General features: G+C 46.4%; 1 protein-coding gene across 1 annotated transcript in view; it reads right to left on the bottom strand.

Moving 5' to 3' along the window:
• ITGA9 (integrin subunit alpha 9) overlaps nt 1–25,353 on the bottom strand; it is a 347,247-nt gene that overhangs the window by 2,167 nt on the left and 319,727 nt on the right. Inside the window, exon 27 of the mRNA XM_043885509.1 lies at nt 9,978–10,097. Within this exon, the coding sequence (XP_043741444.1) occupies nt 9,978–10,097 (120 nt within the window). The remainder of the gene's footprint in view (nt 1–9,977; nt 10,098–25,353) is intronic.

The following is a 25,353-nucleotide window of genomic DNA, read 5'->3' as shown; positions in this document are numbered from 1 at the left end:
ATTCTTCAGACAGACATTGAGTTCCCTTATCTTCCCAGCATCAGACCACATCTGTCAGAACCCCACTTCCTGACACCCCCACACATACACTTTTCTCTCCTCAAATCTCTACCACCTTCTTCCTTCTGCAAGGGAATGTAGAAAGGAGTCTTGGCCTGAGTGTTCTGGAGAATCAGAAAAAGATCGTTGTTGCCATTCTCTAAGCATAGCCACAGGAGGCCAGCAAAACAACCAAAGACTTTGTAGAAATGTCTCTCAAGAAGTTACTGCTTGATATCTCCTTCTTGAAAGATAAAGATGTGGTTAACAGAGCAAGTGTGTCATGCACACCTTCTGAACTGAGGAGAACATAATGGTAGAAAGAAAGCTGGATGTTACATGAGAATAAGATTTTTTAGCACAGGATTCTGCCTGCAGATAGCATGATGTTTCAGTGATCTTAGGTTACTCACATTAACTCCAAAGATGTAACATATCTCCACAGTGGCACCAATCAAGCAGAGCTTTAGCTGTCTTCTGCTCTCTTATTATCTTTCACATTTAGGATTCCTAAGGATTTGTGCTTTTTATCTCCAGAGCTTAGCATCTCACTTCTGCTTAGCGCCAATGATAAATGCAAAAATGCCCTGTACCGTGGCTCTGCAACAAGCACTATCAGGAGACTGAGGCTATTTTTCACTTCCCAAATCTGCACTGTGACTTGTTTTGATGGTTGAATACAAGGGAGGTGATGCCCTGTCAGTTCCACACTTAAGCCATGCACACTCCCGCTTGCTTTCTCAGACCCCTGCCTGGCTTCCATGTGAACGAGTTCGGTCTTGCTGCTGAAAGACGAGTCCACTCAGCTGAGGCCCTCCTGAACCAGACAGCTGCCTGCAGCTGTGGGGTGTGAGCCCCACAAAGACGGGAGGACCGCCTTGTCAAGCTTGGTGTAACTCACAGGATTGTGAGCTATGTAGATGGTGGTTGTTTTTTTAGCTCCTAAACTTCGGTTTGTTACACAGCAAGAGTTAACTGATACAGAATTCCATATTTTTGTCTGATTTATGAATGGATTGACACTCGCGGGCAGGGTGGCAGCGGGGCAGCTGACAGGGTTCCAGATGGAAAGAGCATCACTGTGTCCAGTCCTGCTGCACAGACTTGTCTTGTTCACCTCTAAGGGGGGACAAAAAGTCGGCTCGCTTCCTCACAGCTGTGTTATGCTGGCATGCGGATTTGATGCAGAGTGTGAAATCGAGCAAGGATTTAGAGTGACTCTCTAAAGGTGGCTCTGGGTTCACTCGGCTCTCTCTGACTCTCAGAGGTGGCTCTTCTGAGTTCAAGTTTATGTGTGTCACACTTGTTACCAACAAAGCGACGGCGTCATATCCTATAGGAATTATTTTTTCTCAAGTGGAGTGCAGTCAGCATTAGCCTTGAAAACTCTGCACCCACTGGCAGTAACTGTAAAGCTTCTCCTAGAAACAGCCTTGCAAACTCTCCACCCCACTCCAGTGCAGCAGGGTCTCCAGAGCCCTGCTCCCAATACAACCTGTGCGTAGTTTCTTAGATGGAAGGCTGGAGCTGCCACTGATGTTTGTCCTTCTCCTCTGGAGCCCAAAGACAATTTCTTAAAACATGGTCCACTCTCATGACCAGGGAGTGCTGGGCACAGTAGCACAGGCTGCGCACTGCATGTAAGTCATCAGGGGGTACCACTCATGTCACAGATATCACAGACGTGAAATTTATTACAACTATTTTCCAGCAGATGGCAGACGAGTGTCTTTTCTAACAAAATCAGATTTTCTGAATTTTCTGACAGATGTAAGTAAAGCTTCTGGAGGACAGGGAGCTATTTACTCATTTGCACCGAAGTGCCATGGGCTTTCCAGGTGGCTTAGCGGATAAAGAATCTGCCTGCAATGCAGACAACGCAGGTAGACACAAGTTCAATCCCTGGGTTGGGAAGACCCTTTGGAGGAGGGCATGGCAACCCACTCTAGTATTTTTGCCTAGAGAATCCCATGGACAGAAAAACCTGATGGGCTACAGTCCATAGGGCTGCAAAGAGTCGGACATGACTGAAGCAACTCAGCATGCATGCATGCACTGAGGTACCATACAGTCTAGAGATGGATCTGTCAGACTAATGCTTCTTATGTGATCAAAAGGACTCCATTTCAGAAAAAGAGACTGTCACCTTCAGGCTTTGACAGACAGCCCAAAGCCTACGCTCTGAGTTTACCAAGCCATGGTCCCCCAAACAACTGTGACACACCAGGCCATAGGACCTACTTAGAAGGGCTGGACAGGAAAGGTAGTGCATGGGGAGCCTGGAGTTCTGATGACTGCTCATGCTGGGGCCCCAGAGCAGGGCACCTTCTGGCTCTAAGCCCCAGTGTCTTTGTCTCTGCCCAAGAGACGGAAGGCATTCTCAAAACTCTGCCAGCCCTGAAACATAATGAAGGCTTTTTATGTTGGCCCCCAAAGCAAACTCGGGACTGCAGCTTGTGAAGCACACAGCTGTGTACCCAGCCCTCACACGCAGGAGGCTCAGGGCACAAAGTCCTTACCCAGTATCAATTTTTCACAAAGAGTTTTTGGGAATATTAAATTTTGAATTTTTATATTAAAGTATAGAGATATTATAAGGTATAAAGAAGTCTAAAACTCTTATTAAACACAAAGATAAATCAAGACTTCAAAGGCATTTCTCCCCTGCAGCAGGCCTACACTTTACCCTCACTAGTGCTCATGGTTACTTTGGGGAAAATCTTGAAGAGATGCTAGACAAACTTAGATTTTCGGGGCCAGTTGAGCCCATGCTGAGGGTGCTAGGAAATGATCCATGATGAGTTAAAGCAGACCCTAAGTAGCCCCTCATTCAATGCCAAGCCAGTGGAGTCTGTGTTTTCCTACACTTTTCCTGGAACCTTCTAGGGCTTGCTTTGCACTTGAGGGGCAAAAGATTCTGTTTATAATTGATCTGTCTGTAGCAGAGGAAACATTCATGGAAACCCTACAGGAAGAGAGATTCCAGCCAAACTTGGCTCCGCTGGAAGCTGAGGGACAGGGGGTTTTCTGGCTTCTTGTCTGTGCTGGTCCAGAAGGGGCCTGTAGTACCACAGGGCGGCTCCCTCAGACCTTCTGACAGATTCACGCAACTTTCTGATGCAAACTTGTATCAAAAAACCTGCCAGAAAATTCCCAGGGAAACAGCCCTAATTAGGAAGACTCTGTGAGAGAGGCCTGGGGCCAAGGAAGAAGCGAGAATCACTGGGTTCTGGGGTCCACAGCATGCAGCACCAGGTTCCTCCTTCCCAGCCCAGTCTGGGGTGAGTGAGGGACAGCTGAACAACCCCATGGTGCTCGGTCTTTAGGGAGACCCCCACCCGCTCCTCCCTGGCCTTCAGGATGCCTCCTGGGTAGCTATTCCAAGGGCCTCAGACATACTCCTTCTTTGGACTAACTCAGCCTCATGTTTATCAGCCCTTTCAAGTTCCTTGACTATTTACATAGCACGTCTCTGTCTCGAGATGTCAACAGTGCAACATCAACCCAATATTTACTTCCAAACATAAATAAGTCTCCACCGAGTGTCTCTGGCACATGGTTTCAATCGAGACAGTGCAAAGGGGGAGTGTGTATGTGTGTGTCTGTGCATTTTCTTTTTCTCTGCAGGAGAAGCAAGGAAGGGTTCTCATAGCCCAGCTGGAGGGAAGGTGATAACCCCTCAATGACTCCCGGAAGGGCTGCCAAACCTACACAGCCTCTGAGCCTTTTCACAGATTTCTTTTTCTAAGTGCTTCTGCTTGAGATTTGTAGCAATGCTCTCCAGTGAAAACCAGGTGCCCAAAGTCAGCTCTGGAGCAGCAGGTTCTTACAACAGGTTCGGCTGATGGAGGGCTCGAGGTGGTCCTTCTGAAGAGGGTGGCAAACCCTCTGCATGGCCCAGCTCTACAACATCTGAGAGCAGGCAAAGCTGGCAGGTCCTGGGCCTTTTGGGAAGAGGCTGGCCATGGTTCTGACCTGGCGATGGCACTGCCCTTTGCTCCAGGCCATCTCATTGGCAAAAGGGGCCAGGAGGAGGGAGGGGAACGGTTCCCGGGTTGGAAGCAGTAGAGAAGGATGCAGTTTCCTCCTTCACTGAGCGGTGGCCTGTGTGTTTTGGCAAACTGTACAAGGAAGCAGGCAGAAGAGGAGAGAGAAGCCTGCAGCCCTCAGTGAGGCTTTTCCTCTTGAAGTAAAAGCATCCCAGTATCTCTACTCTGCCACCACTTGACTCAAAGGCTGGCTTGATGAGCTGAAGGCACTCCTTAAAGGTGCAAGTCCCATACACCATCTGAACAATATTCAAACTTCCTCCTATAAACAGGCCTTTATGACTGTCTTGAGGAGGCCCCAGGGCCAGGCCATTTCAAAACCAATCAGGAGCCAAAGGAAAGGAGAGGGGACTCATTTGAATTTTTCTCCCTTAAAAGAGTTTCCTATTTCAAAGTTTTCTTCCTGCATGGTGGTTTGGCAGGCTACTGTAATCCTCGCACAGAAAGTTTAAATTATGGCTCCCAATGTCTGCTAGCAGCCTGGCTCTGGGAAAGCTGATTAGGATCCATTTCAGAATTTGAAGAAGGATCTGGTTAGCGGGGGGCCCCTTGTGGTGGGTTTTGGGTCAGAGCCAGGATCTGCTGCCGCCGAGCAGGAGAGAGTGCCTGACATGCCAGCGGCCAGCCTTCCGGAAGGCCCTGGGGTCTGCCCAGAGGCAGAGAAGGGGGCGAGCACGAGACAGTGAGCCTGGAGCTTGGCTCTGGAGGAGGCATTTGCTGACCCGACAAGGGGTTTCTGTTTCAGACAAACAGGGGATGATGGGCATGTTGGTAGCACCATGGTGAGCTGCAGGAGGAGCCAGGAGCACAGGCTCTTCACCTGGCCCAGTGCTGCTCACGCTTGGCTCCGTCACCATCTCTGGTCACTTAACTGCTTTTCCTAGACTCTTCAAGATGGAGAGATGGCTCTGTTACTTCTTACCTCTGCCATTTCATCCTGAGCTGGGTACCTAGCAGGGATCCAATACTGTTTGCTGAGTGAAGGTACTGGCCACCTCACAAACATAGAGCATGCTGACCTGCAGGCCTGTGTGGCATAAAAAGTCCGTCCGCACTGGGCCAGCTGCCTTGTTCACTTCTAGTACCAAGTCATCATCTGCGTACATTTTGGAGAACAACATTTGGGGCTCATGAACTCAAGGCACTGGCAAGCAACCACATGCAGCAGTGTCGGGAGCTACAGCAAAGGGAACTTTAAGAGATGTGGCTTGATAAAGGGAAGAGCACTTGAATATTGCTCACTTGCAAAGGCCCTAGTGAAGTGTTTCCTGGTTCACAGCGGCAACTAGGTGACTCTCTCCTTGAAAGGACTGGAGGGAATGATAAGTGAAATACGGTAATAAGCCAGAATCATTTAGCCCTCCCATCTAACTCAAATATCAGGTCCATTAGTCAACAGATTTCTGGATTGTCAATGTAATATTAGACCTCTATACATAATGAATTTTTCTTAGGTTACAGACATAGGAATCCGAGTTGACAAGAGATCTATAGTTGACTCGAAGAGATAGAGAATAGATAGACTTCTTGTTGCCAAGGGGAGGGGGATAGGGGAGGGAAGGACTGGGAGTTTGGGATTAGTAGATGTAAACTATTATACAGAGGATCGATAAACAACAAGGTCCTACTGTATATCACAGGGAACTATATTCAAGATCCTGTGATAAACCATAATGGAAAAGAATATGCAAAAGTATATATATAAACATAAATAAATGAATCACTCTACTGTATGGCAGAAATGCAAATTGTAAGTCATTGTAAATGACTGTAAACATTGTAAATTAGCTGCACTTCAAGAAAATAAATTTTAAAAAAGAGGTCTGTAGTTGAAGTTTTAGGAATATATAGGTCTTCAAAATAATCCTACATTTCATTTGCCCTTGTCAGTGTCCTATAAAGTCATTACATTTAGTTAGTCCTTTAAGAGAAAAATATTTTTCTTAAAGAACTTCCTCTGCCAAGCTCCTTACTGCACTGTCACTTTGCCTGAACAGACAACCCACTCTGAATGTTAAGTGTGTTCATGAACCCTGCATCGAGGTTTACTTTTTCTTCCTTCCAAGGAGTACAATCATAATTTTATCTATGACACCAGAAGAGAAATGAGGTTTCATCTACTTTAAAACAACAAAATGTCCAGTTAGGCGAATTGTCCTTTGTTATAGTGAGTTTTAAAAAAAAGATTAAGATTTCACCCATATTTCGGAACAGCATGCATATGATAGACAAAAGATACCACTAACCCTTTGCTGCTTTTCCCCTTGGGAGGCAGGGTCTATTTCCTGTCCCTTGACTCTAGGGTAGCATGTGACTGCTTCAACAGAATACAGCAGGATGATGCCTCGCCGGTTGTGGGCCAGCCTCTCAAAGAACTGGCAGCTCTCATTATGCTCTCCCAGAGCAGAGCCACCATGTAACACACTCTTCTGGAGGGGCCACATGGAGAGGCCCTGAGTCTACATGGGGAAGGAAGGGGCTGGTGGAGTCCAGTCTCCCAGCCAGCCCTACGGTGACTGTCCTCACCCCAACCCTGTCCCCAAATCTCTCTCCTCTCCACATGGAATATCCATCTGTCCTTCCCCGCCTGGAAAACTCAAACCAAATCCAAGGTCAGACTTGAACGATGCCTCATTTGGGAAATGTCCTCTGACTATAACTGAGGGCTTCTAGTAAGTGCTAAGCATTTGGTCTAAGTTACCTCTATACTTTAAGCTGGATATTAGGGTCTCCGTTTTACACAGGAGGAAGTTGAGGATCACAGAGGGCAAGCAACTCTCCCAAGGTCACATGGCTGGCAAGGGCAAGAGCCAGGGTGCCAGTCCACATCTGTCAGCTTGCAAAGCCTGCGCCCTCATCTACCGTGCTGCACTCTTCTGCCTTTTCATTCCCCTGGAGGGGGGATAGGGGAATTAACGGTGTTCTTCACAGTTTCCAGAACACTCATTGCCCAGCACTCACCACCCTCAACTACATTTACAGTCTGTATGCTCGATGGAGACGCATTCAAGGCAAGTCACCATCACTGTGGCATGCAGGCACCTAGCCCAGTGTCTGGTTCAAAGCAAGTATTCAATAAATATGAGTTGAAATCAAATACTGCTCTTGGATGGTGAGCAAAGCTGTTTGACCTACATGTCGTCTCGTGCCAGCTTCCTCAGAACTGTTCTAGACCCTTCCTCCCACCCCCACTAATGGCGACCTTGCCAGGTGAAGGCCCCTTGACTGCTACCCCTTCATGGCTAGTCCAAGGCAGAGAGTGGTATCTGCCTTCTAAGACCCGGGCTCTTTGGATCACATACAACTGGGTGACGTCAGGGTGCTGGCCATCCCATGACACCCTCTCCTGCAACTACATTCTTTAAACAAACACAACAGAAGCAAAGCGAAGCAGATGACAACTGGAAGGAGGTGGGAGTGTGTGCTCAGGAGAGAGGGTGCTCTTAAGCAGCAGAGCAAAGTGGGGGCCAGAGGGAGGGCCTTCCCATCACAGGAGGGGGTGGGCACAACCACACACTCCCCATCCCACGTCCCTGTCTGGCCCCATGCACCCAGCCATGGAGGACAGTGTTTCCTCTCTTCTGAAATGTCCACAAAGGGACTTCACTGGCGGTCCAGTGGTTAAGACTGCACTTTTATAATACAGGGGGTGCAGGTTAGATCCCTGATTGGGGAACCAAAATCCCACATGCCACAGTTCGTGGTCAAAAAGTAACCAAAAAAAAAAAGAGAGAGAGAGAGAGAAAAGCAAGTAAAATACAAATATATATATAAAAAAGATGTCTAAATTTACTTGAAATTTTTGGAATACAAACTAAAGCAACAGTGTGATATAATTTTAAAAAATGAATAAATAAAATGCTCATACAAAGACAGAGGAAGTCTCTCTCTCTTTCACACACACATACACCCCAAAGCCCTTGTTGTCTTCAGATCTCAAGCACTGAGCTGGCTTTGTTCTCTACCCACAGACCAGACGCCTTGGCAGGAAGGAGTTGGAGTTGGAGAAAAGGGAGAATTAAGAATCTATCTGGCCATGAAGATTAAACAAACAACAAATGGACAGGTTTTTTTTTCAAAAAGGTAATATCCGCTCCTGGCAAATATATGGGAAAATAGGCACTTCTAATACACTGTGTGTGTAACCTTTATAGAGGGCAATTGGCAATATGTAATAAAAGGCTTAAAATGCACACTTCTTCTGACTCAGTAATTCTGTTTTTAAAGTTTCCTTTTAAGAACATAACATAAGATTTGTGCAAATATTTGGCTCTAAGCATATCCACTGGTGCAGTTATGAGAAGTGTGAAGCCAGGAACCACCTGAACTCCAACATCTGAGGATGGGGATCTGCCGACAACTGCAGGCCAAGGACAGCACTGGACACAGGCTTTTAAAAACGGGGAACAATGTTCACAGCTCTGCGTTCAGAGACAGCGAGGCTCTGACACAGTACAGGGGTGCCTTCAAAGCATGGGAACCCGAAGTGAACTTATTTTCAAGTGATATGTTCAATGAATCTTTCTTCAAGCCTGAAACACTTTTTAGGTGAAGAATCTCTGAATTTAAAGCAATCAGTCCAAATGTCAATCTGAAAAAATGTACCACAAGACACTATTTTTCCTGTTTCTAGACTTCTTAGATACCCTGAAGTATATATATATTTTTCAGATTGATAATTGAATCTATTGCTTTCATTTTAGATGTCCTGCACTTGAAAACATGTTAGGTATTTTACCGGAGAACTTAATGCACTAAAATAAGTAGGTGCTATGAGAATGCCTGGTCTATTAGGTAGAGAAAAAGGTCAAAAGGTAAAGGGACCATAAATGGTCACTTTTAGGCTAAGGGCTCCTGAGTACTTGACAACTTTTTTTCTTACTGATTTATTTCTATGATTGATCAAGAAATACAAGTTATTTTGGAATCCCAAAGAAACTAATCCTTTTCATTTAAAGCATCCATCCAAAATCATGTAAGAGGATGTCTCCACTTGCTTCTGAAACCCAGAACACTAGAGAAGCAGGAACTTGGTGTCAGGAAGCCCCAGTTGCAGTCCCTGGTGCTCCTCTGGGAGCTGGGGACTCGGTGGGAAGGAGAAGAGACAGGACCCCACTCAGCTGGCACCTTACCTTCCAGTGGAAGAGGCGGACCTTCCTCAGATAATGACTCTGAAACCGTCATTGATGAATACAGAGGCTCCGAAGTCAAGGGCCCCAGGTCCCTGAGAGCAAAGTGCAGAGCAAAGGAACTATCCTAGACGTGAGGGTGAGAACACCCCTCTTTCTTGAGAAAGTGACAAGAGGCGAGATGTGAAGGATGAGCAGGTGCTCCCTGTCGAAGGAGGCAGGGAAAGCCTGCCACCTGGGGCACTTACAAATGAACGCCCATGGGGCTGGGAGAACTTCTGATGGAGACACCTGGGCAGCGCTCTGGACGCATAGTCTGTCTCCATTACTACAGTCCTCTGGGTGGAAATCTTTCCCGTATTTCACATGGGAGAAGAACAGACAGTGGCTCTGTAGCTCCTTTTCTCACGTTTATGACAAGTAAACAAGGTAACCATCCACATCCCGGTCCCAGCTGTTACTCGCCAAGCTTCTGGTTAGGAGGGAGGCTTGCACCATGCTGTGTTAGGACTGGTGGCAACTCTGCTAGGGAAGCCCCAAGAAGAAGAGGGTGAAATTCTGGGGTTCCCTCTGAAGTGGTCCAGTCCTCAGGTGTGAATGACCTCATGATGAGTCAAGACTCCATTCACTGCCTGGAGGGGACCTTGCTCCAGGAAGGAACTTCCAACATGAAACCTCTTTCGAGGAGCTCTACCCCAGCAAGGCAGGAGAGCGGGGCGTCCGGGCGGAGACTCCCTGGGGACCCACGATCTCCACTCACCTTCCAGAGCAGCACGGCCAGCAGCAGGAAGATGAGGATCCCCACCAGCAAGCTGATGGCAATGATCCAGCCCACGACGTAGCCTCGTGGCTCCAGATTGTGCAACGCCTCGAAGACCACCTGAGAGGCAAGGCAAGAGTGAGCTCGCTCCCCAACAGAAGCACCCACCGCACGAGGGGGCCCAGCCTGGGCTTGACACTGAGGCTGAACCGCGGAGATGCGTCCAGACTGCTGTTGCTATAAAACGGACCCTGTTGAACGCTTTTCTGGTGGTATTCTGATGGGTTTTTCACTAGGATCTGAAAAGGCACTTGAAGTCTCAATTCTTGAAGGGCTTGTAAAGACAACAATCTTGGTTTAAATACCACAAAGTGAATGTAAGCGTGGTGAAAAACTTTGACGAGGTACTATGTTCTTGATTCAGAAAAGACAATAACAGTCTCCGTTTTATTATGGGTTTTGAAAACAAAGGACATGGGTGTGCCCTCCAGATAAGAGAGGACTCCTGAGTGTTCAGCGCACCGTGTGACTTAGTGTAATTACTGGATTAATGCCAGTTTCCCTAGGAGACTGTAGATCTCAAGGGCTAGGCACAGTCTGCCTTGGGTCACATGGTGATGCCTAGGACACTGAAGGCATTCACTTGAGGAGCTAAGCCCTGGTCCCCAACGGGAATCATATGTTCCTCAGAGCCCATGTCTCAGTGAGGCAAGCTGTTCCAACTTTTATGAACCACGGTGGTGTGCTGGCTCATTCCAATGATGCCAACGGTGTGCCTCTCTTCCCAGCTCCACATCTAAGGACATTACTACGGTATTCTGAAATGGTCCATCACGAGAGTATTTACACCCCTGAAATTGACACACGAATCAGGGCTCCCACACCCTCCTGCCACTGTTTAACATGTATTAGCTCAACACCGACTGCATCCTTTGGCTCTGTTTTTGCCCCACTGGTCACAGTGGAATTTATTTTTGCATAATTCAAAGCATCCATCGTGTTCTCTGTGGCCAATCCTCCCAACACCCCATGGTCCCATTCAAGCTCCTCTTTGCTGAAGAGACAGAAATCTCTGCTCTGGGCAGCCATTGTCTCCCTTGGCAGACAGGCTGGCCCAGCCACAGGGCTTTGTCCAACCTGGTCCGTGTCCTTGGAATGTCTAGCCCCTCCTTGGGGAAGCCTACCTAAACCTTGCTCAACCCTGGAAGCCAGTTGATGTTTTGCCTGGCAGGAAGTCCAGGGGTCCTGCTCTCCTGCTCAAGCCTCAATGGTGATAGGGCCCAGGACTGAGCTGATATAGCCTAGCACCATTTATGCTATATTTTTAGGGCCTGGCTTCCCTCTTTCTAACATTTCTTGTATGCTCCTCTGTGTCAGGCTCTGTGCTATCCTTGCAATCTCTGTCTGACTCACACAATCACCCCAGGAGGTATTCAGCACCGTCCTGCTCTGGGCCACTTAGCTCAAGTGGAGTCAAGATTTGAACTCAGGTCTAGCCACCCTCGAAGGCCCACTCTAAGCTGGTCACTAGTACATCATAGACTGTGTGGCTGATGGTGGCTCTTTAAAGACACTCTGTCAACTAAGTGGATCATTCACTGTTTCTCCCTTGGTGAAAAGGAGAGCAAACGCAATCATCTTTGTCTCACTGTCTTCATTCCTACAGGCGGGATAGGAAGGGGGGTGTGCTGGGGGAGGGGACATCCATTAGACAGATCCTGAATCCAAAATATTATCTCAAGGGAAATCAGGCAGAAGAGAAACCATTCCTTTCTATGTTGGGACAAGTCAAAGAAAACAGCCTACAGAACATAGCGGTCACTTTGGGGAATGGAAATGAGGTTTCTTTGTAGCATATACTCATTGGCTATGTGACCTTGGACAAGGTACTTTACCTCTCTGAGCCTCAGTTCTCTCATCTGTAAAATAGGGGTAGAACAGCCCCTCCCCAGAGAATTCAAGGGGCTAACACACACGACATACCTGGCAGAGTCCACCCCCGACACATGCTGGGTGATCCCATCAGTATCACTAGCATTGCTGGCAGGGAGGGATTTTTTTTTGAGGTTGTGCATGGTTGGCACACTTCTTAATTAAAAAAAAAATGATTTATTGAAGTCAGTATACATAGAAAACAGTGTAAGCAACCTATGCATGCAGTTGAATGCATTTTCATGAACTGAATGGGAAAGAGATTCTCAGATATGGGGCAACCCTGAAGAAGGAACACGTGGTGGTGAGGGGAGGTGGGATAGGAAGGGACTGTAGAGTCTGTCATCTTAAGCCTACTGTTTTCTATCTGATTCAAATTAGAGACTCCTGTCCTTAAAGACAGATTCATGTCATTGAGTCACTGCCTCTAAAAAGCTGTGGATCAAATCACCTCCCACACTCAGACTCTCTCGTGATATCAGGTACAGGTGAACGATGAGGCACCGCAGCCAAGAGGTGCACCCTTGGGCAACCAAGATCATCTTTTCAGTTTCCTCCTCTGTGCAATGGGGAAGTAAGATAGTCTCTGAAGGTTCCTGGTCTCTGACCACATAGTGAAAGACTGCTGAACTTTTTTGTTGACAATGAACTGCTGAGACAGGCTCTGGGCTCCATGGGGTCAGCTGTAAGCCCAGCCCCTTGGATCAGCCCGATGGCTGCACAGAGATGCTGCCTGCTGGCGGTGTCCAAAATCTGTATCTCGGCAAAGCCACTTTGGAGGTCCGGTTTTGTGGATACAGAGACAGTGAAGAGTATCCACTATAGTTTAGTCTGGCAAATTCCATAAGAATGCCCTGTCACTTCCCTGGAATGTGTGCTTAATCTTTTATTATTTTTAGTGATGCCGTTCATCATCTTGGACGTGTGCTTTATGCTTTGGCAGAGCTGGTTCCTACACATTTCGACTCTAATAAACTCATTGTGGGGGACAGTCTGAGCAGCTGGCAGTTCTAAGAAGTCACATCTTAGATAAAACCCAAAGGAATAGCAGCATGGACCACAGAGAGAGTCAGGAAGCTCTGATAATCCAGTTGGTTGACACCATTAATAAGCAGGATGATCCTGCTAAAATCCTTTATTTTAAATCAAAAGAAAAAGTGTTGAATCAGTCTATGGTATTTTTTTAAAATGAAAGCACAGTCGATTTAAAATATTACATTAGTTTCAGGTATACAGCATAATTGCACTCATCTCACACGCTAGTAAAGTAATGCTCAAAATTCTCCAAGCCAGGCTTCAGCATTGTGAACCGTGAACTTCCAGATGTTCAAGCTGGTTTTAGAAAAGGCAGAGGAACCAGAGATCAAATTGCCAACATCCAATGGATCATCGAAAAAGCAAGAGAGCTCCAGAAAAGCACATATTTCTGCTTTATTGACTATGCCAAAGCCTTTGACTGTGTGGACCACAATAAACTGTGGAAAATTCTGAAAGAGATGGGCATACCAAACCACCTGACCTGCCACTTGAGAAGCCTGTATGGAGGTCAGGAAGCAGCAGTTAGAACTGGACATGGAACAACAGACTGGTTCCAAATAGGAAAAGGAATTCATCAAGGCTGTATATTGTCACCCTGCTTATTTAACTTATATGCAGAGAACATCATGAGAAACGCTGGGCTAGAGGAAGCACAAGCTGGAATCAAGACTGCCAGGAGAAATATCAATAACCTCAGATATGCAGATGACACCACCCTTATGGCAGAAAGTGAGGAATAACTAAAGAGCCTCTTGATGAAAGAGGAGAGTGAAAAAGTTGGCTTAAAGCTCAACATTCAGAAAACGAAGATCATGGCATCTAGTCCCATCACTTCATGGCAGATAGACGGGGAAACAGTGGCTGACTTTATTTTTCTGGGCTCCAAAATCACTGCAGATGGTGATTGCAGCAATGAAATTAAAAGACGCTTACTCCTTGGAAGGAAAGTTATGACCAACCTAGACAGCATATTCAAAAGCAGAGACATTATTTTGCCAACAAAGGTCTGTTTAGTCAAGGCTATGGTTTTTCCAGTGGTCATGTATGGATGTGAGAGCTGGACTATAAAGAAAGCTGAGCACCGAAGAATTGATGCTTTTGGTGTTGGAGAAGACTCTTGAGAGTCCCTTGGACTGCAAGGAGATCCAATCCTAAAGGAGATCAGTCCTGGGTGTTCACTGGAAGGACTGACGCTGAAGCTGAAACTCCAATACTTTGGCCACCTGATGTGAAGAGCTGACTCATTGGAAAAGACTCTGATGCTGGGAAAGATTGAGGGTAGGAGGAGAAGGGGACGACAGAGGATAAGATGGTTGAATGGCATCATAGACTTGATGGACATGGGTTTGGATGGACTCTGGGAGATGGTGATGAACAGGGAGGCCTGGTGTGCTGCAGTTCATGGGGTTGCAAAGAGTCGGACATGACTGAGCGACTGAACTGAACTGAACTGAATACAGCATGATGATTCCATATTTTTACAGATGATACTCCATTAAAAGTTATTAAAAGACAATGTCTATAATTACTTGTGCTACACAATATATCCATACTGCTTATCTATTTTATACATGGTTGTTTCTTAATCTCATCCCTGGTACCTCTTTAAATATCTCTTCTCCCCATCCCCAGTTATTGCTTAGGGTCAAGCCTGAGTTTCTCTCACCTGTATTATTTCAGGAGCTTTGGGGGAGCCTCTTTGCTGTTAGAGTTGCTTTCCTAAAGCACAGGTCTCATCACATCACTTCTCAGTTTATACTATAGATGGTTTCCCTTTATACTGAATATACAATTCAGAGTATGTGTTATGTGTGCGTGCTCAGTCGTATCCGACTCTTTTCGACCCTATGGACCATAGCCCACCAGGCTCCTCTGTCCATGGAATTCTCTAGGCAAGAATACTGAAGTGGGTTGCCATTTCCTTCTCCAGGGGATCTTCCTGACCCAGGGATCAAACCTGTGTCTCCTGCATTGGCAGGCAGATTCTTTACCACCGAGTCACCTGGGAAGCTCCCGCTAGGGAGTTAGGCAGGCCTGTTAAAACAGTGCTTTTCTCAAATTTTAATTGTGTAAGAATCACATGAGGAATCTACTTAAAATGCAGATTCTGAACAAATGGGTTTGGGTTGGGGCCCGAGAGTCCACATTTTGGTTACACTCCCAGGTGATGCTGATGCTGCTGGTCCATGGACCACACTTTGAGTAGAAAGGGGCTAGAGAATACTCCAGGATGCCGTGGAAAGGACATGCAATCATCTTTTGCCTGATTTCCAAGTCTTACATGATAATAAATGGGAAAAATGATACACGCTATAAAGCTATATGAAAAAATCATTATCAATTTAACATATACAAAACTTCAGCTTTGCAGAAAAAGTAGGAAGTTTTTAAAGTAAATAGGTGTTTTTTTAACACTGTGGGTTATGTTTTCCTTTTTCATACTTTAACTATTTTTTAAGAGTTTGAGCATTTGGAAGCCAAGTTGAAAAAAAAAATTAAAAGGAGAGGCTCTGCTCCAACATCTTCTGTTCCAAGAAGACTGACTTACTCTGCTTTTCTCAGCAGGATTAATCATTCTCTGAGCTTTTGGAAACAATTGTCAACCTCTCTTAACAGAGAAAACCTGTGATAGCACCCCAATTTGTAAAACAGAAAAAACGTGGAGCTTTTCTGTGTATAAAGAGGGTGGGCAGTTAGAGTCCTGCTGGATCAGCCTCCCTTCCCAAGCCAGTCCCTTCTACCCTACCCCCTGAACCAACTCAAGGGATCCCACCCTCCACAAGGGTTAGTTTTGAAACCACTGTGGAGCACTTCATCATCCCAATTCTAAGTCCTCCTCACTCTGTAACATAATGATGTATCTTCCTTTCTATGGACTCCAGTAAACTCTGAATTCTTATAGAACACGGATTTGAATGCATGTTCTCCTGTCACCTAGACCAAGGTAGTAATCCATTATGTGATTCATGAATGTGCAAATTAATAAATCCAATGTCCTTTCTGCCATAACATTAGATGAAGTATGACTATGATTCACTCTGCAACAAAAGAAAGGGAGAGATTTGAAGCTAGAGTTTCTGAGTGTGCTTTTCTTTTTTCTACTTCAAAAATGAATCGGCAAATGTTACTTCTTTTGAGAGTCCTGGCCATTCATCCATCCCATCCATCCATTTGTTTGTCTGTCCACCCATTCAACAAATGTATATATAGGACCTAATATGTACCAGGCACTGTGGGGATCCTTTGATCAATAAAACAGGAAGTCTTTGCCCTCACTGAACTTTCAGCTTACAGAGAATACTTGCCAGTTTAGACACATAAATGCAAAATTATAATTTAGAAAGTGCCCCCAAGGAGAGGTTCATGGTTAGAAAAGACTCTAAGATAAGCATGGAGTCAGTAAGAAATACTTGAAGGACTGCCTGAGCTGAGAGTTAAAGGATAAGCAGAAGCTAACTAGTCAAAGAGGGACAGGAACAACATTCCAAAAAGGAATAGCATGTGAAAAATCTCTATGGCAGGAGACAGCTTAGCAGGAGTGAGAAACTGCCAGCAGACAGTACAGTTGGAGCAAATGGAATGAGTAAGAAGCCAAGGCAAGATGATCAAGATGAAGCTGGAGAGACAGGGAAGGGCTGGAGACTGTTAAGAATTATATGCTTTACATTAAGAAGCATGTGACTTCCATCTGAAAACTGGCCCCATATAGCTTTTCGATGGCTGCACTAAATCAAGCCAAACCTGCAGTTATTTTTATCATAATTTCTAATTCCTAAATAACTTGGTTTAATAGGTTATTTTTCCTTTCATAAAACACTGAAATTCAAGCTTCTCATTCTCCTCCTTTATTCACTTAGAGAATTGCTCCAAAAAGCAATGTAGACCCTCTTTTGCCTTCCTGAGGCACAGTTTTGAGAATTCCTTATAAATAATCCTTAAGAATCATCAGATTCATTCATAAAACTATCTGAGAAAACTGTTAATAAGTATAGGAGGAATAAGGGATGCTTTAAATACTGCATCATAGATACTGTGGAATTAAACCTAAAAAACTAGAGAGAATTATATGCTTTATCCTAAGAGGCATGGGAAGCCCATGGAAGTTTTTAATTAGGGAGTGACATAGTTTGCATTTTGCAAAGAGCACTGTGGCTGCAAAATGAATATAGATTAACAAGGAGAACTTTGTTTGGGGGTTCAAGGAATAAGTCCAGTACGAAGGCTGTAGAGGAAGTGGTATTGCCAAGGGAGATCCACACTCCCAACATAACAGGAAGTAATGAGAAGGGAGGAAAAAGACTGAGGCTGAGGGGGAGCCTGCAGGTTTCAGAGGGTGGAGGGAAGGAGGCTGAAAGATGGGGCAGCAGAAGTTCTGATTAGCGAAGGGATAAATGGTCACACAGTAGCAGACTGAGGCTGGAGGGCTTGTGTGTCAGGCGTTAACTAATAAAACATAAGAGAATTGAGGAGCCTGAGGATCTGTCTGGCTCAACAGATTCCTAGAGGAGGACAGACATGGGGCGGGGGCAATGGCAGGCCCACAGGCTGGGCATCCTGCCTGCTGCTATAAACTTGAATGCACCTGAGGCTAGCAAGCTGGCATCAGGGAACCTACTTCCAGTCTGGGGCAGCTGGCAAGCCTAAACCACAGCACTTGATTCACTTGCAGGTTTCTGGAAATTTTTATGTTCTGACCACTGTAAATACGCTTAATGTTATAGCTGGAAATGCTCAGGTCTCTAAAAGGCCTGAGAACATGAGCGAAATAGAGTATAGCTGGCCCAGGCCTGGCTGGACAGGGGGCTTCTAGGGCTGAGGGGACAGCTCAACATCAGCAACACCGGAGGGGAGACTCAGCTCCAGGCCCCCCGGCTGAAGGTCAATTACAAGGGCAAGATGCTTTCCATAATCGACATCACACACAGGTCTCACAGAGGGAAGGAATGTATGTAAAATAAAAAGTGGGAAAAGAAGAACATCTGGAACAAGGAAATGCCATTTTCACCTGCTTCTAATTACATCTAACAGTGGGGGAGGGGGCAGGGAGAAAGGGCTGTGGGAGCTGGAGGAAATGTTCCTAGCGGAACCACATCTTAAATTGCTCTCAGAACAGAGCCTTCGGAAAGCAGCCCAGCTCAGGGGAGTCTGAAGACTCAGACTTATGGAGATGACATCAATGAACAGAAAATAAATTGCATTTGGCAAGCTGGTTGTTGCAAGTCTGTGCTGTGATAAACAAAGATGTCAAACTTGCCCCTGGCTGCTGGGTTTCAGGAATTCCTTGCTGTTAGAATTTGCAGAGGGATGAGCTAGACTGGTGCTGATTCCTTAATTGTTAAGAATGGGTCACATTTGTTGAGAACTTACTGTGTGCCAGACATGGTGGTGAGAGGTTTTATATCTATTACTCCTGAGAAACCTCATGACTGCTCTTTAAAGGGAGGGGGGGAACACAGCTCCTTTACCGCAGGCTAAGGAGGGCCCTCGATGAGTGCTAATTCTCTTGATGAGTAGCTGTGCATCTGGTTAGGGACCAGGCCACAACAGGAAGAGTTCCAGAATCAACAGACCACTAAGTTAGAACATGATGTGCTTCTGAGGTCACCGGAGCTAAGGGTCTCTCCGAAGACGACGGGCCAGCTGTTCACCACCCATGGCTGCATTTCCTACCAATCTGCCGGAGTGGTGCTCCACTGTGTGTGGGCCAGACAACAGGACAGCTCGGGCCTCAGGAGCAGAGGATGAAGGGCGCCTTGGGCTTGCAAACAATCGGCCTTACGCCAGACCTGGCTCTTTAAATGATAAGCTGCAGCGTCTCAGGCTGTCACCTGGGAGCCTCAGTTTCCGCATCAGAGAGTAGGAGCAATGATACTTCACTCACAGGGTGACGTGAGAGTGTCAGGCGATAATCACATCAAATGCCCAGCATATCACAAGAACTGAGCATAAATGAACGAAAATGAAGTCATTAAGCAAAATGGGGCACAGATAGGCCCGCCGAGCTGAGCCCCCAGGGTCTGAGTGGAGACCAGTGCCACCTGTGTTCAACGCTGCTGGCTTTCTGCTTACGTCTCTCAGGGCCCTCGATCAGTTCCCTACATCCAATCCCAGCTTTACAAGCGTTCACCGGTGCTAGTGGATGGCACCGGCAGAGGCTGCATTCCCTCAGGGCATGGGAAAAGGGGAGGATCTTGGCACTGGATATTTCCTGGGCAGCCTCTGGCCAGTGGCTGACACACAGCAGGAAGGAGAAAGCCTAGTTTCCTTGCTTCAAAGTAGAACTCTGAAGTATTACTTGAGCTCCAGAGCTCTGCTGAGCCCGGGGCCCCCTGGAATCCCACTTTTGTTTCCCTCGTTCTCCTTCCCTATCCTGTCTCCTCATTTCTTTCTCCATCTCACTGGGAACACTTCCTTTAAAAAAACTGTTGTACCCACATCCTCATCTGAGGGTCTGTTTCTTGAGACTCTATCCTCAGACACCATCTGACTCCTCCTGTAGGCTGACCTTCCCCTGTCCACTTAGAAAATGCCTTCCGTATTTGTTCAGGGGTCACACCTTCCATGCAGCTTGTCCTAACCTCGTCAACTCAGGCTTTCCCAACACAAAGCCACACTGTGGTGTGTGTGTATGTATAGGTGTGTGTGCTCAAGCATGCGTGTCTGCACACATGTGCGTGTACAGTGTTTACCTGTTTGTGCTATGGGAGTCTTGAGGCTAACTTTTTTTTTCTCATTCATGTTTATTGGAGGTCCAGCTCATGTTTAGTTAAAGAATTTGAAGGATGGGACAGCAGCCTTGCCCTAAAATACAGCCTTCCATAGCAGTGGTTTCCTATTTCCATAGAGCCCAGGGATTTGGTGAGGGCATGTAGAGGACCCCCAGAGAAAACAGAGATACAAATGGTGGTGAGTTACAGGCACCCCACCTCTGACTCAACCAAAGCACATTTCAATTTAGAAATGGATTCTGTTGCTTGAAGAAATGATAATGATAAGCATGATGATAGCAGGAAACCACTGGTTTACAGTAAACCGATCATGACTCTTGAGGTTTTGAGGGAGGGAGAAGCTACTCTTCATTTGGTTCCTCCCATCCTTGACCATCTCTTCACCCATCTCTTCAATGGATGTGTGTGTTTAGTTGCTCAGTCATGTCCGACTCTTTGCAATTCCTTGGACTGTACCCCATCGGGCTCCTCTGTCCACGGGATTTTTCAGGCAAGAATACCGCAATGGGTTGCAATTTTTCTCCTCCAGTGGATCTTCTTGACCTAGGGATTGAACCCATGTCTCCGGAATTGCAGGTGGATTCTTTACTGGCTTCCCCATCAGGGAAGCCTTAGGCCACTATTAACTGACTGCCCATGTGATGTACCAGGCGAGGGAGGGGCTTTGCATCAAGATGTCATTTGATCCCTCCCAACACCTTAGGACAGATACTCTACATGTGACTGGCAGAGATTGCTAGACCTCTACCGATACAAATCTACCTGTCCACTTCTATTTCCTGGGTCATCATCGTTTCTAGCAAGTCATGGTCACAACTTTCCTGTAGCCCCCTACAATCTACTGTCCATACAGTAGCCTGTGACTTTTAAAAAATACACATTGGATTATGCCATTCCCTGCTCAAAACAAATGCTTGCAACAGTTTCCCTTTGTAACTGCCCCTAGGTGTTATATGGTGTGACCCTGTCGATGTCTCCCGTCACAGATGTCTTCCTGCGTCTCCCGTCAGGGATGTCTTCCGGTGTCTCCCGTCACGGATGTCTTCCTGCGTCTCCCATCAGGGATGTCTTCTGGTGTCTCCCGTCATGGATGTCTTCACCACTTGCCAGGTGCTACCGCCCTGGTGTTTCAGCCTTGAACACGCCAAGCTGTCTGGGTCTTCACACAGCTCTCCCTCCTCACTGGGACACTCTTCCCTGTGCTTGGCAGGCTAATTCCTCCTCACTCTCTAGATTTCAACTTCTTTGGAGAAACACTCTTTAGATTTCCCTCAATCTAGAGCAGGTTACTCCCATGGAACTCACCTCAGTTTGAAAAAAAAAAAAAGTTGTTTGCTTCTCTTTTACCATCTGTCATGCTCTGGGAGGGCCTGGAGCATGGCTATTTGGTTCCCCATTGCATCCCCAGTGCCTTGTACATCGCCTGGCCCATAGCAAGCCCCCAATAGAGTATTCATCAAGTGAAACTTTAAATAGTGACAAACAGCAAACTATACTGGGGTTTTTCTAAATTTGTTATGATTAGAGCTTAATTCTCACATGGGGATGGTGGTAAGGGAGAGGACTGCCTACCATCGTTTGATGATGACAGAGAATGGAGGTGTCTCTCTTCTTTCTCCTACCTCTTGATGTAACAAGAAGGAGAACTCTCTTGCTGGATATAATGTAATTTTAGCTGTAATTTGGCATGTAAACAGTAAAGTACAAGTCATAGTCTATTTGGTGACAGAAAACTGTAAGCTTGGTTCAAGATGCAGTAAACCACAAAGGAACTAGAGGTGGTACCTTCTGGAGTATCTCATCCACCACCTTAGATGATGCCCTCTGGTTGAGATACGCTGGTGTGCATCTTGGGGTGGTGGGGGTAGTGGCAGGAAGCAGCGTGCTGTGGAAATCTCCAGGGAGAAGAAACTAGCTTTCCCACTTTATCGACGAGAAAAGAGGCTCACAGAGCTCACCTGATGCCTCAGTCACACCACTGGGACGTAAGGGAGATGGGATTTGAGGGCAGGCTTTTCTAATTCCCAAGGGGGAAACACAGTGTTTCCTGTTCACAAAGAAAAGGCCAAACTAGAAGGACTGACTTCCCAGAAGGGTCAAGACTGGGAAGTGAACTTGACCAGTTTCAGAGCAAATGAAGCTGGAACTTGCTGGCCTGATCAATTCGTACTTGAGAGGCAGGTTTATTCAAAAATAAAAGCAAGTCTGCAACTATGGAGAACAGTGTGGAGATTCCTTAAAAAACTGGAAATAGAACTGCCATATGACCCAGCAATCCCACTCCTGGGCATACACACCGAGGAAACCAGAACTGAAAGAGACACGTGTGCCCCAATGTTCATCGCAGCACTATTTATAATAGCCAGGACATGGAAGCAACCTAGATGCCCATCAGCAGACGAATGGATAAGAAAGCTGTGGTACATATACACAATGGAATACTACTCAGCCATTAAAAAGGATTCACTTGAACCAGTTCTAATGAGATGGATGAAGCTGGAGCCCATTATACAGAGTGAAGTAAGCCAGAAAGATAAACACCAATACAGTATACTATCGCATATATATGGAATTTAGAAAGATGGTAATGATAACCCTATATGCAAGACAGAAAAAGAGACACAGATGTATAGAACAGACTTGTGGACTCTAGGGGAGAAGGCGAGGGTGGGATGATCTGAGAGAACAGCATTGAAACATGTATATTATCAAGTGTGAAACAGATCACCAGCCCAGGTTGGATGCATGAGACAAGTGCTCGGGGCTGGTGCACTGGGAAGACCCAGAGGGATGGGGTGGGGTGGGGAGGTGGGAGGGGGTTCAGGATGGGGAACACATGTAAATCCGTGGCTGATTCATGTCAATGTATGGCAAAAACAACTACAATATTGTAAAGTAATTAGCCTCCAACTAATAAAAATAAATGAAAAAAAAAAAAAAGAAATGAAAGCAAGGCTGCAGCCAGGAGGCTCCGTTCTGGAGTCTGAATCAGACTGAACAGGGAAAGCCCCCACTGGGGTAGGAGAGCCAGGTCCAGTCAGGAGGGGCTGGCTGGACCCCAAGGGAACCTGGCAATTTTAACAGAGAGACTTTAAAACCAGTCAGTGTCCTTTCCAGGGTGGACACTTGCACTTGTCAAGGACCTTTTATCCAAGACAGCGCAGTGCCCTCTCGTATGACTGAGTGGCTGCAGAGCAGAGAAAGGAGCACCTGGATGAGAGTCAAGAGGTCCGGACCCTATCCTTGGCTCAGCAACGTGAAAGCCAGGGCAAGCTGCCTCTTCCTCCTAAGCATCAGAGGCTCTTTGTTCACTCGAGGAAAAAATTTGGGGGTTCTAACCCAGGGAGGGCACAGTGGAGTCTCTGGGGACTTGTAAAAATCATGACCTGTCTCCCCACCTGTAGGGTAAGAGATGGTGATGTCAGAGGACTGTGGGAGGGAGGTGACCACCTCTTTGGACATATGGTTCCTGTGGCAGTAGGAGAAGGCCCCAGAAATTTGCCCTATCGAATCAGAAGTAGCTCATTCAAGCACGTTAATTCTTAAAACAAAGGCCAAAGCACAAACACTCCTCAACCACCTATGGACAAAAACTTGCACATTCTCTTATCAATGGAGCTGACAAAATGGTCTAAATGACTGAACAGAGATGGCTCAGAAGGGAGCCCTCAATGAGCCACAGATTAGATGGCCCCATGCTGCCTGTAGTGTTAGAGAAGCACATGGGAGGGGATGCTCCTCACTTTTTAGCATCCTTCCAGTGCAGGGGAATCCTCCTATGGGTGAGTCTCAGGGTGAGGGGGAGGCTGTACTACAATAGCCAAAAATGCCAACCACCTGCTCTTCCTGGGGGGCCTGGCTCCCCAGAGACAGGGGCCTAACCTCAGCTAGGGAGAGGCTCCCACATGACTCTAGAGCACGAGGCGGAGAGAAGCCAGGGAAGCAGTGCCCGGGGTAGCACGCCAGGCTCTCCCTGGGGCCTGCCCCAGCCTGTGGTCCTGGCCCTGCAGGTTTCTCACGTGCCCAGTCAGGCTCTCCAACCTCGCTGGCAGTTCTGAGAGCTCCCTGATATCATTCTAATCCATTCTGATTCTGCTAAAAGGAGACAGGATCAGTTTCTCCTGCTGGCACCCAGAACCTCAACCTGGTGCCCACTCCACATGGCAATGACTGATTTATCCATTTGTGGATCTCCATGTCCATCACATATGTTGCTATTTCAAAGTACTGACAAAATAGATTTGCTCTGTAACTCACACAAGCCTCTCATATGGCCAGAGAAGGGCGTCTGGGGTGGCAGCTCTCGGTGGCAGAGCTGTGTGCTGTAGATTCTTGGTTTGCCCCCAGGGAGTTTCTAACCTCAGCTGTTGGCAGCGCTCCCAGAAAAGTAGAAAGGGTTGGACATAACAGGAAGTTCAGTGTATTATATTGGCACAGTCAGCACTGAACATGGTCACTCAGACCTCATCCAGAATTCTCAGGTTTGAGTATGTACAAAGCCAGGTAAGCTGGTGTGGTTGGTCTTGGACACATGGCTAACACTCTGCCTGCCAAGGGCACTTCAAATGTATTATTAATAAAAAAGGAAGATGCCGCAAACATCCAGTACGTATTTCCAGCTATTCACCCGTACACTCTGGAAAGCACTCCCCATACCACGGCATGAAAATAAAAGACACAATGAGTCCCAAGAAAATTATCTATATTCCCTGTCAGTTGAATTTATCAGCATGCACACTTTATGTGCTTAAAAACAGATTGCTTTCCTTTTCTCACCCACACCCTGCTCGCTACCAGCTGCAAATACACTTCCTGTTCATTCCAAGGCCATACAAATGTGATGCCTGATCTCCAATCTTGTGAAATTTTGTCCGATTTAAGTTTGGTGGCTAGCCTCTATGGAAATTTCCCTTCCGACGGACGATTGACAGAATGCCAGGCATTCAGAAGAATCACGCAGGGAGGAACATGTTTGTTCTAAAAAGGCAAACCTTTCTACTCAGAAAGGATTTTTTTTTTCCTGCCAGGAAAGTTGAGAACAGACTGTAGTACTTCATCTTGGCTCATGGATTGAAAGGCAAACTCATGGAAAGGAGAAAGATAGGGGCACTGTGGCATTCTGAAGGGTGTTCCTTTTTTCTTGGGAGTACTAGAAAAAAATCAGTTGAAAATGAGAGCTCCTTCCAAAGAACTCTTGATAATGAAAATATCACCACAGTGCTCAAAATGGAACAGTAATTAATGGAAGTGGTATTTTGGGGGCACACAGGTGACTCAGAATCCAACAATGGGATGTCAGGCAATGTCTTTCTGGATCCCACAGCTCTATGTTTTAATCAAAGGCAATGCGCCCATGATAGTTTTTTCATTTACCCAAGGGATTCCACCTGTAGGAAACCTGTTAATTACTTCCGTTAGCTCTTAATTGGGAACAGTGTGGTCTACCAGAACATTCCAAACCTGTCCTGGTAGCCACGTATCTCATCCTATAGTTTTTTAACTGGAGCTGTGACAATGAGCAGTGACTCTACATTCTTTTTCACTCCCCAGGTGAAGGCCTGGATTGGCACTTAAATGCCCAAATGGAAGAGAGGAAAAGACAAAAGCCAACTCCAGATATTTGATCTCCAGAAACAGTGACTCTGGGAGTGAAGGACTTCAGCATCATTCCACTCCAT

The sequence above is a fragment of the Cervus elaphus genome, chromosome 24, assembly GCF_910594005.1.
Source record: "Cervus elaphus chromosome 24, mCerEla1.1, whole genome shotgun sequence".
Taxonomy (NCBI): Eukaryota; Metazoa; Chordata; class Mammalia; order Artiodactyla; family Cervidae; genus Cervus; species Cervus elaphus.
Note: the sequence above shows the minus strand (reverse complement) of the source record. Positions and strands in the feature narration are given on the sequence as shown.